Here is a 17,500-nt window from a genome sequence, read left to right on the forward strand (position 1 = left end):
TCCAGTTCTATCAGTAAACATAGAACGGTCGATAACATTACAGAAGTGTATCACGTTGAGACTCGAACTCAGTAGGGCTTCATCTGTAATAAAAAAAAACAAAAACAACTTCACTTTCTGCTTGTTTTCCTTTTTCAAGTGAATAATCAGTATAATGAAGATAACAGCAGTAAGTAGCACTTCTCATATACGTGCATGCACACACACACACACACATATATACACACATACGCACACTTTCATAAAATTTCTTAAGAAATAAACTAATTTTGAAAAGGGTAATGATCCTTTCTACTAAAGTCACAAGGCCTGAAATTTGGGGGAAGGGGAATGTTGATTATATGGACCCCAATATTTCACTGCTACTTAATTTATCTGCCCTGAAAGGAAGAAAGGCAAATAAAACCTCGGCAGTATTTGACCTCAGAACATGAAGATTGACGAAATACCTATTTCATTTCTACCCACAAGGGGCTAGTCAACAGAGGGGCAAAACAAAGACAAACGGATAAAGTCGATTACATCGATCCCAGTGCGTAACTGGTACTTAATTTATAGACCCCGAAAGGATGAAAGGCAAAGTCGACCTCTGCAGAATTTGAACTCAGAACGTAACGGCAGACGAAATACGGCTACGCATTTCGCCCGGCATGCTAACGTTTCTGCCAGCTCGCCGCCTTCGACGGACGAAATACCGGTAGCCATTTAATCTGGAGTGCCAATGGTTCTGCCACGTCACGACCTCTATTATTTAGGTGTAAATTTTCAAATCTATGTTTGCATTATTTTACTGAGCACTGACGTAAATCGCGTTTCTTTTCGAAAACTTAGCAGGGTTTCTTAAAACAACATAATTAGAAATAAACATATTGCTTCAATTATTAAGATATTTTCGCTAGACATTTAGAAATTCAATATTTCTAATTACGGTGACCAGTGAATAGATTTCACTGTAAATAGATATATTTGCGAAGGCTTGGCAAGTATCACCGCTAGAGGGGACACGCTACCCTGGACTGATGACGGGAAATACCCAGAAACATGCATGTCTTCAGGTTGCTAGTCCTAGCTGGAGGTGGTGCTTGCCTCCCCTTTGCAAATATAAGGACACAGGAAATGTGTCAAAGCCGGCAGGAAGCGTCGATGCTTTCTAGGGCTATATAGCGGTGTGTAATTCCCTCTACGGCACTGTCACGTTATGTTGACTTTATACAACCACTCTATCGCTCCACCACCGGTCATGTCTCGTTGAGACATATAGAAATTCAATATTTCTAATATATATATATAAAAATATATCTCTTTTTCTCTTTTTACTTGTTTCAGTCATTTGACTACGGCCATGCTGGAGCACCGCCTTTAGTCGAGCAACTCGACCCCGGGACTTATTCTTTTTGTAAGCCTAGTACTTATTCTATCGGTCTCTTTTTGCCGAACCGCTAAGTAACGGGGACGTAAACACACCAGCATCGGTTGTCAAGCAATGCTAGGGGAACAAACACAGACACACAAACACACACACACACATATATATATATACATATATACGACAGGCTTCTCTCAGTTTCCGTCTATCAAATCCACTCACAAGGCATTGGTAGGCCCGGGGCTATAGCAGAAGACACTTGCCCAAGATGCCACGCAGTGGGACTGAACCCGGAACCATGTGGTTGGTTAGCAAGCTACTTACCACACAGCCAATCCTGCGCCTATATATATATATATATATATATATATATATATTATATATATATATATATATATATATATATATATATTATATATATATATATATATATATATAATATTATATATATATATATATATATATATGTATATATATATATATAATATTATATATATATAATATATATATATATATATATATATATATATTATATATATATATATATATATTATATATATATATTATATATATATATATATATTAAAAAAGTATCTGGCTTAAATATATATATTCAAAAAGTATCTGGCTACAGAAAATAAAATCATATATATAATATATATATATATATATATATGATTTTACCTTCTGTAGCCAGATACTTTTTAAATATGCACAGAATTATCCCAGTATACAATTATACATAAGTCATGCATAAGTATTTGATTATGATCCCATCTCTATATATAGATATAATTTTTTTAATTTCTTAGTTTAATTCTCTTATATATTGATATTTTTTAGCAACCTAGATCTTTAACTATTCTTACAACTATTTTTGTTTTATTTTTAATTCAAAAGTTTATAATATAATATAATATAATATAATATAATATAATATAATATAATATAATATATATAATATATTTAAATAATTTTCTAATATTATAATTTTTATATAGTTTTTATAATGTATTTAAAATCTTTTTTTTATAATATACAGTGTATGAGTATACCTACATCGCCACTACAAATTCGTGCATCTATATATAAAATTATTTATGTACATATGTGTTACACGGGTATAGTTGTTCAGTGTAAAAGAATGTTTCTATGTACACTGTCGTATACAGAGTGCATATATACACTATCGTATGTTTCGAGGTATGATTATCTTTTTGTCTATACTTGTCAGTGTATATATTGTATATGTGTATATACGCAAATATATACACGTAATTGTTGTTTTACTTACACAAAATCAGGGTTTTATTTTATACTTGATTATTTAGTTGTACCACTATTTACATGCAAAAATCTTTATGTGTATATCTATATATGATATGGTTCTTTTTGAGTAACCATATCCACACAGGCGCAGGAGTGGATATGTGGTAAGTAGCTTGCTTACCAACCACATGGTTCCGGGCTCAGTCCCACTGCGTGGCACCTTGGGCAAATGTCTTCTACTATAGCCTCAGGTCGACCAAAGCCTTGTGAGTGGATTTGGTAGATGGAAACTGAAAGAAACCCGTCGTATATATATATATATATATATATATATATATATATGTGTGTGTGTGTGTGTGGTGTGTGTGTGTGTGTGTGTGTGCGCGTGTGTGTGTGTGTGTGTGTTGTGTGTGTGTATGTGTGTCTGTGTTTGTCCCCACCAACATCGCTTGACAACCGATGCTGTTGTGTTTACGTCCCCGTAACTTAGCAGTTCGGCAAAAGTGAACGATAGAATAAGTACTAGGATTTCAAAGAATAAGTCTTGGAGGCGAGTTTCTCGACTAAAGGCAGTGCTCCAGCATGGCCGCAGTCAAATGACTGAAACAAGTAAAAGGGTAAAAGAGTAATATATACATATATACCAATATTTTAATTTTTTACCGATCTCTAGACCATTATCCCCCTTTATCTTCTATTTATCTTCTATTTTTTATTTATTATCTCCCCATCACCAATAATATTTACTTTCTCTGAAATTACTCTCTAATCCTTTCGATATATATTTTTCTATGTACTATTCCAAAGATGTTTTAAAATTTTAGCAGCGAATATATCCTCTAAGCTTCATATATTTATTTATTTTCCTTATAACTTTTATACTTTTCCTATATGGTCGTATTAACCGCCTATTAGTATCTAACTTTAACTACAGTCCGTAAATTACCTATTTTCCTCACATATGTTTTATTTAATTACTATTATAAAGTTTATATACTACTAACCATTGACGAGAGCCCTAAACATCTTTTCTTATTTGTAAAAAAAAACTGTATTGATTATGAACGGAGAAATATAAATTTCATTCTCCCGTATTTAAAAATTACGTACTTCCTTATTTGGCTTTTCAACTCCAATTGCTTATTCCCTCCTATATGGAGGTATTAACTAGATTATTTACACTAATCTATAGAGAGAAAGTCAATTATATTTCTATGTTTTATTCCATCACCTGACCGTTACTCGTTCGTCGTGTTTTAAATACTAGAACAATTATTTTTTAGAAAAATTTCGTAAGAACACAATACCCATGTAATTCCAAAGTTCTACTTTTTCTTTAAGCTTTTTTTTCTTATTGTGCTACTGGTGAGTATCGTTGACAATTCAGATTCTTAAAATTAATTTATCGTCTTTTTGTACGAAACGATCGTCTAGCGAATTGAATAAATGTTTTAACATCTAATCTCCATTTATAAAAAAAAATCTGATTGAATTTGTCGAACTTTGCTCTATAACTTAAATCATATACTTAATATACTGGGAATCGAAACCACAATCCGACGAGCACGAATGCAACATTGCTAATCACTTTACATACACACATACATACATACATACATACATACATACATACATACATACATACGTACGTACATACATATTGAAATTTCACATAATGGTCTGCTCTAATTAAATGGAGCTAAAAAAAGGGTGGTAGAGACAAAAGCGTATAATTAAATAGACTATATGCATTTGCGATGCATCTCTGTAAAAGACCTAGGGAGAATATTATTAAAAAAATATATATATAAGAGACAATAAAACCAATGGCTGGGTATAAAACAAATTAAAACCCATGAAAATTTCATTAGAAACCAATTATTAGTAAATACTTTAGTTATTCGAACACAACAATACGTACATAACAATCTTCTTCGGTTAATCTCCAAACTGGAGATTAACCCGGTTTCCATGGCGTATAAGTGAGATTACAACACTCATCCTGGATAGGACGCCAATCCGTTGCGGAGTTAATTCGCCAGTCGTTGCTGGAAATCATTTACAGCTGAGTAGAGTAGAACAATGTGAAGCGAACTGTTTTACTCAAGAATACGACGCAATAGCCAGTCTGGGAATCGAAACCGCAATCCGACGAGCACGAATGCAAAATTTTTAATCACTTTATACACACGCCACTAAAATCTTTGATAAAAATACTAAAGAATCTATTAGAAAAAAGACAATTAAAGGGAAGAAACTTAGATTTAAATGTCACTGAGTTATCGCCTCTTCCAAACTGAAGCAACATTCACTTGTAGTCTTTACATTCTGAGTGTGAGAGCGCGTGGCTTAATGGTTAGGGCATTCGGCTCATGAACGTAAGGTTGTGAGTTCGATTCCCGGCGACGCGTTGTGTCCTTGAGCAAGACACTGTATTTCACGTTGCTCCAGTCCACTCAGCTGGCAAAAATGAGTAGTACCTGTATTTCAAAAAAGGGCCAGCCTTGTCACACTGTGTCACGCTGAATCTCATTATGGACTACGTTAAGGGTACAAGTGTCTGTGGAATGCTCAGCCACTTGCACGTTAATTTCACGAGCAAACTGTCCCGTTGATCGTATCAGCTGGGACCCTCATCGTCGTAACCGACGGAGAGCTCCAAACATTCTGAGTTCAAATTTCCCGAGGTCGACTTTGCCTTTCATTCTTTCGGGGTCGATAGACTAAGTACCAGTTACGTACTGGGGCCGATCTAATCGACTAGTTCCCTCACCCAAAATTTCGGGCCTTCTGCCTAGAGAAGAATAGGATATCTAGTCTCAGTCAAAAGAAATATATTCACAGACATGTCAGAGCCGGAACAATATGGTATACGCCAGAAAAAGAAAAGCAATCAACCAAGCTCTAATACATGCATGTTACAGTACGCCTATATAATCGATCCCATATTTAGTTGACAATAATGCTACAAAGATAGAGAGAAATTAGATCCTATTCCCTTTAAGAATAAAATAACATTATTTCTCTCATTGTCTCTCTCCTTCCCTCTTTATTTCTTTCTGGTTGATCAAATATGTATGTCACGCTATTCGAAACGTGTGTAGCTAATTAGATCATTGATTCACCCTTTCACTTTATATAGATATACAAGCTACGCGAGGGCGTTTATACTTCCATATCCGTTAACGGTTATATTTAATACTCTTTTCGCTATGTTGCGTGTTGGGTTATTTTAGGCATCTGTTGTTTTATTCTTCTTCTTCTATATAAATGAATCTATATGCTTTAACTTGATGCTTTTCTTCACAAGAACTGAGAAGATAAATGCAGAACAGTCATTTTAACGAGTTGTGTCTCTTTATCACACGAAGAGACACATCTGCACCGTCGAATGCTCCTGAACTAGTTGTTAAATATTTCACTCGTCAGGTATCGATGCTGAATGTGTCGAAACAATCATAGTGGTTAATAAAAACTCTCGTATCTTCCATCTTCCGTCTTTCATTAACCATGCATAACGAACACTGTGAAAGTGACCGTACTTTGCCAGTAAAATACCAGGTATAAACCAATCGTTTTATTATCTAATATCTGATTTTATATATATACATACATACATACATACATATATATATATATATATATATATATATATATATATATATATATATATATATATATATATATATATATATACATTTAAAAATAGGATAAAATCTTCATAAGAATTTATCAAGTAGTCAGCGTTAAAAATCTCATAAGAGCAAAAATCCACCAATTTTTTCACTTAAATATATTTATTTATATTATATAGAGGGCATTATTACACATAAATGCAACACGCTAGGAGGGACTCTTAAAGTCAAAACTACTAAAATAAATAAACATATCGTACCGAATGTTTATAAATGACTTGCTTCGAGAGTTGCCTTCAGTACGATATGTTTATTTTAGTAGTTTTGACTTTAAGAGTCCCTCTTAGCGTGTGGCATTTATGTGTAATATGCCCTCTATATATAATATATATATATAATATATATATATCTATATATATATATATATATATATATATATATGAAGCAAGTTTATTTCATTTATGTTTATCTTGTGTAATTGAGCGTAAAATTCACCACTTGACCAAAATATTTTCTGATTCACAGGTTAACATCCATCTTGCAATTTTCCTCCCCCTCTTGATTATATCTACAACATCACTTCCAACAGAATGTAAAACTCCATTAGACTTGAAAGTCCAGTACGAGAGACTGTCCTGGAAACCCGATGACAATACGTTTTATCTGCCGGTTGAGATGGTTTCAGCCAAAAACAAGCGGCAAAATCTGATCGTCGGAGATATGGATTGCCCAACATCTGCTTCTGCTGAAGATATCAAGGAGCATTCGAACTGTCCTTGGTTCTTGACTCCTACTCATGAGTTAATAGTTTTCCCTCCATCACGTAAGCAAGTAAATATGTCGCTGTACAGATTGTCTAGACGCAGACAGCAATCATTATTGTATAATGGTATACACTAAACACTTTGTTCTCAATCGTACAGATGAATGCGTAGATGGCATGTTTGTGTATAAACCAGTCGTGATTGATGTAGCCATATCCTGTGTATGTGCTCGTAAAGTCGATGTGATAGCCAAAGGACAATACGACGACTACTATGAGACTTAAATAGAGACAACTACCAACAATTACAATGCATGTAAAGCAAACATTATTCAAAGCTTGATATATCATGTAGACCTCTACGTGGCTATAATAAACCTTTGTACATATTTCATTGGCTTGTTTTAGCGTATGTAAATGTGTTATACATACATCTACATTTCATAATCTTTAGTATATTCAATGAAATCCTACGTCATTAATATGAAATAATTTAACTTTGTTAAAAAAATTATCTAAGTAGTAGCATGATATTTAATTATATGTGTTATATATACAAAATATATAACTACACAAGACAGAGCAATATTATGCATTTTAACAGCTTTTTATCATTGATATTGATACACATTCATGCACTCACGCACACAGACGTGCTTGTACACATACGTGCAATCTCTATATCACGCGTTCATTTCCTGCTTTTCATATTTACCGGCGATAGGTTGGTGGAATACCAGATATTTTAAAACAAATATGCTATGCATTATTCTGTCTGAATTAAAATCTCGTTCATATTTGACTGATGTTTTCATCTTAACTGTTCTCGGTGAAAATAAATACCAGAAACGTACTCAGTTAAAAAATATCAATTAGTCACCACTTATTCTTTATCTTCTTTCGAATACAGAAGGTGATATTGTACCGGTGGCTTCAAATTAACGACATAATTTTGAAGATAATAATAAAATACTTTACAATAATTAACGCGACGAGGATGGCTGACCTGTTGAATCAGTGGATCATCGGACAAACACTGTGTGGAATTTTTTCTTTCTCAGCTGTTCTAATTTCAAATGCAGTTGAAGTCAAATTTGCTTATCGTCATTCTGGTGTCAAAAAAAATGTAATTCCAATCAGGCAAAATGTTGGTTGCTTCAATCGAGCAACAACTCTCCACCAAAATAGATTAGGCACCAATTTAGAAGCCATTATCTGTTGTCATCGACTCAATTTTAGAATTCAAATTTTACAAGTTATTCATTTACAGCTTATGCCAAAATAAGCCCAACGATAGAAGTTTTATTCAAATAGGTTGTTAAGTCACATGTAAGAAATTAAAATTCCTCTTTGTAAGAAAGTCAGGCTTTAAAAGGTAATCTTAGAGTAAAAATCACTTTCATAAAGCTTTAACAACAATGTTCTATTTGTATCAAATTACATAGGTGTTGCCTTAGCAGAACGATGGGTAAAATGCTTTGTTATATTAAGATAAGTTTGTTTTGATCTAAGTTCACGTCCCACGATATGAAGTGAACTTATTGTGCTCTTAGCATCAGTAAATTTGATACCAATAAATCACTGTGTTCCTTTGCATAAATTCATACATTCATACATACATACATACATACATACATACATACATACATACATACATACATGCAGACAGACATACATACATACATGCATGCATACATACATACATACATACATACATAAATACATACATACATATATACATACACACACACACACACACACACACACACACACACACACACACACATATATATATATATATATATATATACATATACACAAAGTATGGGGGTTTAGTTCACGGGTGATCTAAAAGATTAGGTACGCTAGGTGAATGCTGTAACGGATTACTAGGATTCCAAAGGTTATACCCGAGACGGTAGTTATGGAGCCATTGCAGATATCCGATATAGCAGACATATAAAGAGGACAACAAACGTTAAGGCAAGGCAGATATCTCATGTCATATACGTTATTATTATTGGGAAAAGTTCCAAGTCTTACAGCTGTTTCTGGGATATCCTAGAGTATGGGATATTCCGTCATCATAGACAAATAGAGAAAATGAGAAGGGTATAGATTTACATTATTTACATTCGACGGATATTTGTCCTCAACTTGTTTGTTGTTATCACAACGTTTCAGCTGATATACCCTTCAGCCTTCTTCAGATGTCTTGGGGAAATTTCGAACTTGGGTTCTCATTCGTAAGATATTTTTTCGATGTTGTTGTTGTTATTATCATTATTATTATCATCATCATCATCATCATTATTATTATCATTATTATTATTGTTAGTGTTCAGGTCACTGCTTGGAACCGAACTCAGAATCTTGGGGTTAGTAACCCGCGCTCTTAACCACTATGCCATATGCTCGTGGGCACATATTTGTCTCTGATGACGGAATATCCCATACTCTGGGATATCCCAGAAACAGCTGTAAGACTGACTTTTTTCCAATAATTCTCCTTTCTCTTTTTTTATTTCTTTATTGCCCACAAGGGGCTAAGCATAGTGGGGACAAACAAGGACAGACAAAGGGATTAAGTCGATTACATCGACCTCAGTGCGTAACTGGTACTTAATTTATCGACCCCGAAAGGATGAAAGGCAAAGTCGACCTCGGTGGAATTCAAACTCAGAACGTAACAGCAGACGAAATACTGCTAAGCATTTCGTCCGGCGTGTTGTTTGCCGTGCCTTAACGTTTGTTGTCTTCTTTAACAATTGTATATATACACACACACTACACATAGACACACACACACGCGCGCACACACACACGCACGCACACACACGCACACACACACACACACACACACACACACACACACACACATATACTCACACACCAAATTGATGTCTTATAAAACTGCTCCGCACATACGATAATAGCCTTGTAGAATACGAAAATTTTACCGTGCAGGCAGGCACTGAAAATGCTGTGGTATTTGTGGTGGGAAAGAAAGTTGAAAGTTATGCTTAAAATACTAATACTTTGAGAATATTAGTAGCCATGTTTTAAGATGTCTGTTACAAGAACAGCAATGCAAAATCATGAGACTGCTGATGTTATATGAATATGCAACTGCTGGGGATTTTCATAATGATAGGAATAAAAACAATTTGTTTTCTAATATTGTGTGAATATTGTATATTTTAGCGAAGCATGGTTTACATACATACTATAACTAGTGACTCCAACTGATATTCATGAAATAAAAACAATCTAATATGGCTACAAATTCAATGTCACTCACGTTGTTTACTAAATTAATTAAGGGTAAGAATAAAGGATCAATTGCGCCCAGGATTTTGCTTGGCAAAATTCTTGTCAAGGGATGTAATTATTGTGTCTGAAGAAATAGTTACTTTACACATAGAAATACGTTAATTTCTTATTTCAGCTACATTGATCTCATCAGTAAAGCGTTGGTTGTCTTAAATAAGCTTGATAATGCATAATTACACACAACGTAACATATATACATCAAAGGGCACTAACATAAGAAAGGTAATATTGACAAGTTTAATCAGAAATGTAAATGGAAGAATGTCATGTCATTCAGTAAAGTGTAAAATAACTGACAAAAAGATCTGTAATGTTTTTTATACAAATATATTTTATTAAATGACAATTTATTATGCTAATAAATTAATACGTACAATGAATAAATGGATGTTTATAAGATTGCCTTACATATTATAAATATATCTATGTTAAAGTATTTTACGTGTTACATTATTAATATTAAATATTATTATAAAAATAAATAAATGTTTATAACGTGAGATTTGCACTTAAGAAATGAAATGAACGCATGAATTAATGGAAATAATTTAATAAAACTACCTAATTATCGCTTTCTTCTTTCAACACAAGGTTGTGGGAAATGAGACAGTGAATAATGAAATAAATAATGCTAGATAACACTATCATTAATTATTTCAGTAAATCGAAAAATTTAAAGCAAACTTGGACGCATCTGGAAGTGACTTGAAATCAATCAATAAGGTTTTAAATAAACAATGCATGGCATTGCCAATTTTGAAGTTTCTGCTAAAACAGCAACTTATTACATTTAAGTATCGATTTCTGATCTATACACAAGATCAACGACTTGGAGAAAAGAACGTTACAATTTTATAGACGACAGTACATCAGTGGGTCTCTGTATAAATATAAAAGTGAATGGAAGTTGTGTACAATGTCCGACGAAAAAGATAGAAACAAAATGCAGTTAAACATGAAATATGATATAAAGGATATTGAAAACTATAAATAGACATGTTACAAAGATGAATCTTTTGACCAAGGTTGAAGTTGATGCCGAAAATAAAAGCATGATGATGCCGAAGAAGCAGTTCAAATACTGAATAAGAACTTCTTGTGCGAGAGAAAATATTTTAGCCAAGTGTTGAGGAGTGGTGTCGCAGCATTATGCAGTAAAATATGTGGTGGGTGATAAGAAATACAAGAATGACATGTGCGGTCGCGTGCGCGTGTGCACAAGTTCTTGATTGAAGGATAGCTTGTGGAAGTTTCTCGTACATACATAAATAAATAATTCCTGTGACGGAGGTTTGTCACACATACATACATACATACATACATACATACATACATACATACATACATAGAGCCTAACCAAATTGTAATAAGTTATACATAGTATAACATAACCACATGGTGGTTGATTATCAACAATCTTTACACGAAAGCAGGTAACAAATTGTTGTCAACTGCTTTTACGACTCATAATCTATATTATTTATAATTACATGATCGATAATCCGCGCACATACACAGGCTGTGGCGACATTAATTTTACTAGGCTTATATACATAGAACCCCTTAATACATTCTCCTGTACGATGAAGAACAGGCATTTCAGCATATACTGTCACACAGCGGTAGTTGTTGTCAGTGCCGAGACAATGTTTACAGCGACACACAGCTTCAGTACGTAGTGGAGGGTAAACGTTTTTGTCATAGATAACTTTCAGGTACCAAGGACACGTGGAACGCCCGCGGGGAGCTCTGGTATAAGCAATAGATTTTGGGCAAAATTTATCCAAGTTCAGCAGTGGTAACTGTGTTGTTGCAAGTGAAGCTATATTAGCCGTGAAAATAAATTTATTGTGTAACCTGGAATGGATCTTATGACGGGCTTCCAAGTTCACTGGTTTTCTACATTGTCTCCGAAATGATGCCGAAGATACAAACATGATGGCGCTGAAGATGCAGTTCAAATACGGAATAAAGACCTGTATAACAGAAAATATTTTTGTCAAGTGGTGTGATATATTTTCAATATGACACATTTATCGACATAAAAATGCAAAAATAATCTTACTTAATTTAGAATATTTATAAAAGTTATTTTACATTTGAGAGAAATTATGTCGTAAACTACTTGATGGGTGATAAGAAATACCAGAATTCTATGTGCACGCGTGTGTGCTGGTTCTTGATTTAAAAGGAAACCACGCGGAAGCTTATTACGCACACCGTATAGAATACATTTCGTAGTACTCAAAAGATTTAAACCTGAGCAGGTAGAGTAAATGTAAATGTAAGGAGGAGAAAGGGGGATGGAAGGAGAGGGAGTAAATTGTATATCGGCTTGACTATCTCGATCTTGCTTGACCTCACATTTATATATATATATATATATATATGAGATGGAGGTGGAAAAAGCGCGGAAGTAAGTCTAAGACATTTCAACTCAAGAAGGAATTTAATAAAAATGATTTCTGAAATTATATAAAGAAAATATTGCCGGTTTCGATGATGATTCTCATTTTATCAAATATTGATAAAAATTTATAAAAATTTGAAGTAAAACAGTTCATCTTCTACCTGGGAGTCAAACAGAAGATAAACTGTTTTTACTTCAAATTTTTAGAAATTTTTTACTGATATTTGATAAGATGATATTTATCAACGAAACCGGTAATATTTTCTTATTATAATTTTAAAAATCATTTTTATTAAATTCCTTCTTAAATTGAAATGTGTTAGACTTACTTGATTTGTATAGATCTCTATTCTTTTTTCAACTATATATATATATGTATACATACTCATATATATATATATATATATATATATATATATATATATATATATATATATATATATATATATATATATATATATATATAATATATATATATATATTATATATATATATATAATATATATATATATACATATATATAGGCGTAGGAGTGGCTGTGTGGTAAGTAGCTTGCTTACCAACCACATGGTTCCGGGTTCAGTCCCACTGCGTGGCACCTTGGGCTAGTGTCTTCTACTATAGCCTCGGGCCGACCAAAGCCTTGTGAGTGGATTTGGTTGACGGAAACTGAAAGAAGCCCGTCGTATAAATGTATATATATGTTTGTGCGTGTATGTTTGTGTGTCAGTGTTTGTCCCACTGGCATTGTTTGACAAGCGATGCTGGTGTGTTTATGTCCCCGTCACGTAGCGGTTCGGCAAAAGAGACCGATAGAATAAGTACTGGGCTTACAAAGAATAAGTCCCGGGGTTGAGTTGCTCGATTAAAGGTGGTGCTCCAGCATGGCCGCAGTCAAATGACTGAAAACAAGTAAAAGAGTAAAAGAGTATATATATATACATACACACACACACATATATATACATACATACATACATACATAAATACATACATACATACATACATATATATATATATATATATACACACACATATACACTGTGACACATTATTAACCAAATCAATCTTCTCTCAATAAAGAAATGTATATTCGTTTAAAACCAGTTGTTTCCCAGTGACTGTTGGCAACTCCCATCTGAGCACATTGTTAAAATAAATCGGATCTGCGCAGATGCCAACAAATGGAGGCCATTTTTGAGATTGGGCAACATGTTCACCGTCACAAATTATTAGGCAATTATAATAAAAATGTTCATTTTGTCAGAACAAACATTTATTTAATTCAACAGTAAGGGTTTAAATATAATAATACGTAAAGTTGTAGATATAATACGTTCGAATGAAAATACTCATGGGATTATCCTGTTATGCAGCTCCTAATGTTTGATTTATGATCCTTCACAAGCAATGACCTTCTTTTCGCGCTGATCTATTGAATTTATCCTCTTGTGTCATGTATTAAGCAGCGTCTACAAAAGCATCCCAGAGGGAAACTTAACCTGAAGAATGCCGTCCATCTTGGTAAACACACCTCTTCAGGATACTCCACAGGTTCTCGATCGGGTTTAAGTCAGGAGAACAAATTGGAAACTCCATCAAACGATCTCCAGAGAAGCCTCTTTGCTGCAGGTATTCCTTGGAATTCTTTGCTACATGAGACGAGGCATTATCTTGCATAAAGACCAACTTTGTCTTGAATGAAAGTTTTTGCGTTTTGAACCACTTTCGGAAATTGTCCTTTAAGAAGGTAACGTATGTTTTCCATGTCATCTTAATGCCATCTGGAACTTTCCATGGCCCGACCATCATACCACTAACGATGCCAGCCTATATCATGGGCTGATTGATCCCCAACCTTTACTTCAGCCACTTGATTGATCCCCAACCTTTACTCCAGCCCTCTAGTCTGAAAAGGTAGCACGGCATTCGTCAGTGAACATTTATTCATCTGCCAATTTCATTCCTTTCTGCATATGAACAGCCTTCAGAGGGGGCCTTGTAACAGGTTTAACATTTCTGGCTACCTGCTTCAAGAAGCGACACCTGGTAGTTTTCGATACGTCTTCCCTGCCACAATATTTGAAGACTTCTCTACTTGTCACACATGGGTTCCGCACAACTTCCTTTTTCACTCGTGACAAAGTACGATTCGAAGCAACCCTGGACTTGAACTTATCTGCTCTCGACAGGACAAAATTCTTCACTGTTCGGTGATCAATTCTCAGTATTTTTGATATTTCTATGGTTGTTTTTCCTTTTCCAAGCTCTGACGCGATGGTAGACTTCTCATTCGAGGTAAGATCACCTTTCTGACCCATAATGACACTTTCTGCATATGAACAGCCTTCAGAGGGGGCCTTGTAACAGGTTTAACATTTCTGGCTACCTCCTGCAAGAAGCGACACCTGGTAGTTTTCGATACGTCTTCCCTGCCACAATATTTGAAGACTTCTCTACTTGTCGCACATGGGTTCCGCACAACTTCCTTTTTCACTCGTGACAAAGTACGATTCGAAGCAACCCTGGACTTGAACTTATCTGCCCTCGACCGGACAAATTTCTTCACCGTTCGGTGATCCCTTCTCAGTATTTTTGATATTTCTATGGTTGTTTTTTCCTTTTCCAAGCTCTGATACGATGGTAGACTTCTCATTCAAGGTAAGATCACCTTTCTAACCTATAATGACACTTAAACTGGGCTCCTGCGTTGTAAATTTGGAACAACCGAAATGTCGATGTTACATGATAATAGCCGCAGTTTGCTTTAACAGAATGTGTGCAGATAGGTGTTACCAACAATCAGTGGGAAAATAGCTGGTTTTGAACGAATACACATTTATTGAGGGAAAGCTGATTTGCCTAAAATAGTGGGACGCAGTATATATATATATATATGGCCCAGTGGTTAGGGCAGCGGACTCGCGGTCGTAGGATCGCGGTTTCGATTCCCAGACCGGGCGTTGTGAGTGTTTCTTGAGCGATAACGTCTAAAGCTCCCCGAGGCTCCGGCAGGGGGTTGTGGAGATCCCTGCTGTTCTCTTCCGCCACAACTTTCTCTCACTCTTTCTTCTGTTGGCCTGCTCGCTTAGCCAGTGGGCTGGCGTCATTTAAAGGCTAAAACAATGCGAAACGCATTGTGACCAGCGATGTGTAGCAACATCTGATAGCCTGGTCGTCACGGTGATCACAGTGATATATATATATATATATATATATATACTGTATATATATATATATATATATATATATATATATATATATATATATATATATATATATATATATATATAAATTATCAAAATTATAAATTAGGGCATCTACGAGATACCACCATGCTGAAAATAGCAACCATGATCTGACTCTAAAACCACCTTAATTGTCCATGTATCAACACGGAGAGAAAACAAATCTCGTAGATACCCTAATTTATAATTTTAATAATTATTACCTTTGAAAGTTATTTTTTCCATGCTGACCACTTGATAAAATCGTTATTTTATTTTAAATTAATGATCTTATCCTTATTTCGTTGTGAGTAACGTGTATTTTTTTAACTGATTTTTTTAAAACTAATATTTTCTCCTCCATTATTAAGCCCAACTGTTACGCTTTTATATAATTAGTTGAAGAGAAAGGCGAAGAGCGAGAGGAAAAGGATTAGAAAGAAGTTCAACATCTCAAATGTAAAATCTCTTCCCTGAAAACGCGCCTAATCCTACGATGGAATCAATCTACAAATATTATTTTAGACCACCGAGCCCCAAGAAACAGCTGTTGGATTTGTAATACATTTCTTTAGCCCCTTTAATTCTCCATGTCATTTGTATACTATGTAAGTCGGACTCATTTTATATGTAAACACACATACAAGGTGCTGTGAGTAAGCTATAGTCTAAATGTCGCAAAAATGAAAATAACTCTCTCATCTCATTTTAATATATATATTTACCAAAACTACATGAAATTATCTTGAAAAACTAAAGTGAAAATATTTTCAATAACATCGCCATTGATTTCAACCACGGCCCCCAGACGACCTTGGAATCTCCTGTGACTCTTCTGGATGTTCTCTTTGTTTAAGTTTGTGAATGCTACCATAATCCTTGCCTTCATCTTTGATGTTACAAGGAATTTTGTTGGTTCTTCGCCCAACTGCGCCCGACTCATAATAATCATGAGGTTTGTAGTTTGGTGGGTAGATGTTAGGTGTGATGTGACTGTAGAAATTGTCTGACAGCCATGGCTGAGTTCTCCTGCTTGTGTGGCACGGTGCAGAGTCCTGTTTCCAGGCATGGGAACTTCCAGCAACTACCCTTTTGTCCCAGGGTAGCACTACCTCCAGGCACTTGACGTAGGTCCTGTGTTGAGTCTGAGGCAGTGTGAGACGATGAATGAAGGCGTTGCCATCACTAGTGATCACTCCAAACGCCATGATATTGACTTGATCTTCGATTTTTATCACTTCCAGGGCAAATGCCAAGCAGTACAGCATGTCGTTTCCAAATTTCTGGCAGCGTAAATTGTGTCATGTTGCTGTTTTTCTTACAGACGGTGCCAGCTGACCCTACTGTACTCAGTAGTCGATACAATCAAAAAGAAACAAAGCGTATGCGTGAAATTAAAAATATAAAATTGCTACAATTTACCCGTCGAATCCTGTACATTTTTTGTATTCTATGTATATAAATAGACATATTTTGATCCGCCAAACTTGCCTCTCC

General features: G+C 34.7%; 1 protein-coding gene across 2 annotated transcripts in view; it reads right to left on the reverse strand.

Moving 5' to 3' along the window:
- LOC115222907 (interleukin 17-like protein) overlaps positions 1 to 17,500 on the reverse strand; it is a 205,360-nt gene that overhangs the window by 181,529 nt on the left and 6,331 nt on the right. The window contains exon 2 of one of the 2 annotated variants that reach the window (XM_036504873.1): positions 10,766 to 12,342. The exons of the other annotated variant lie outside the window; for it this stretch is intronic. Within the exon in view, the coding sequence (XP_036360766.1) occupies positions 11,824 to 12,342 (519 nt within the window). The 3' untranslated portion in view covers positions 10,766 to 11,823. Of the gene's footprint in view, positions 1 to 10,765; positions 12,343 to 17,500 lie in introns of those variants that run through there. 2 annotated transcript variants of the gene reach the window in all.

This window comes from Octopus sinensis, linkage group LG1, assembly GCF_006345805.1.
Source record: "Octopus sinensis linkage group LG1, ASM634580v1, whole genome shotgun sequence".
Taxonomy (NCBI): domain Eukaryota; kingdom Metazoa; phylum Mollusca; class Cephalopoda; order Octopoda; family Octopodidae; genus Octopus; species Octopus sinensis.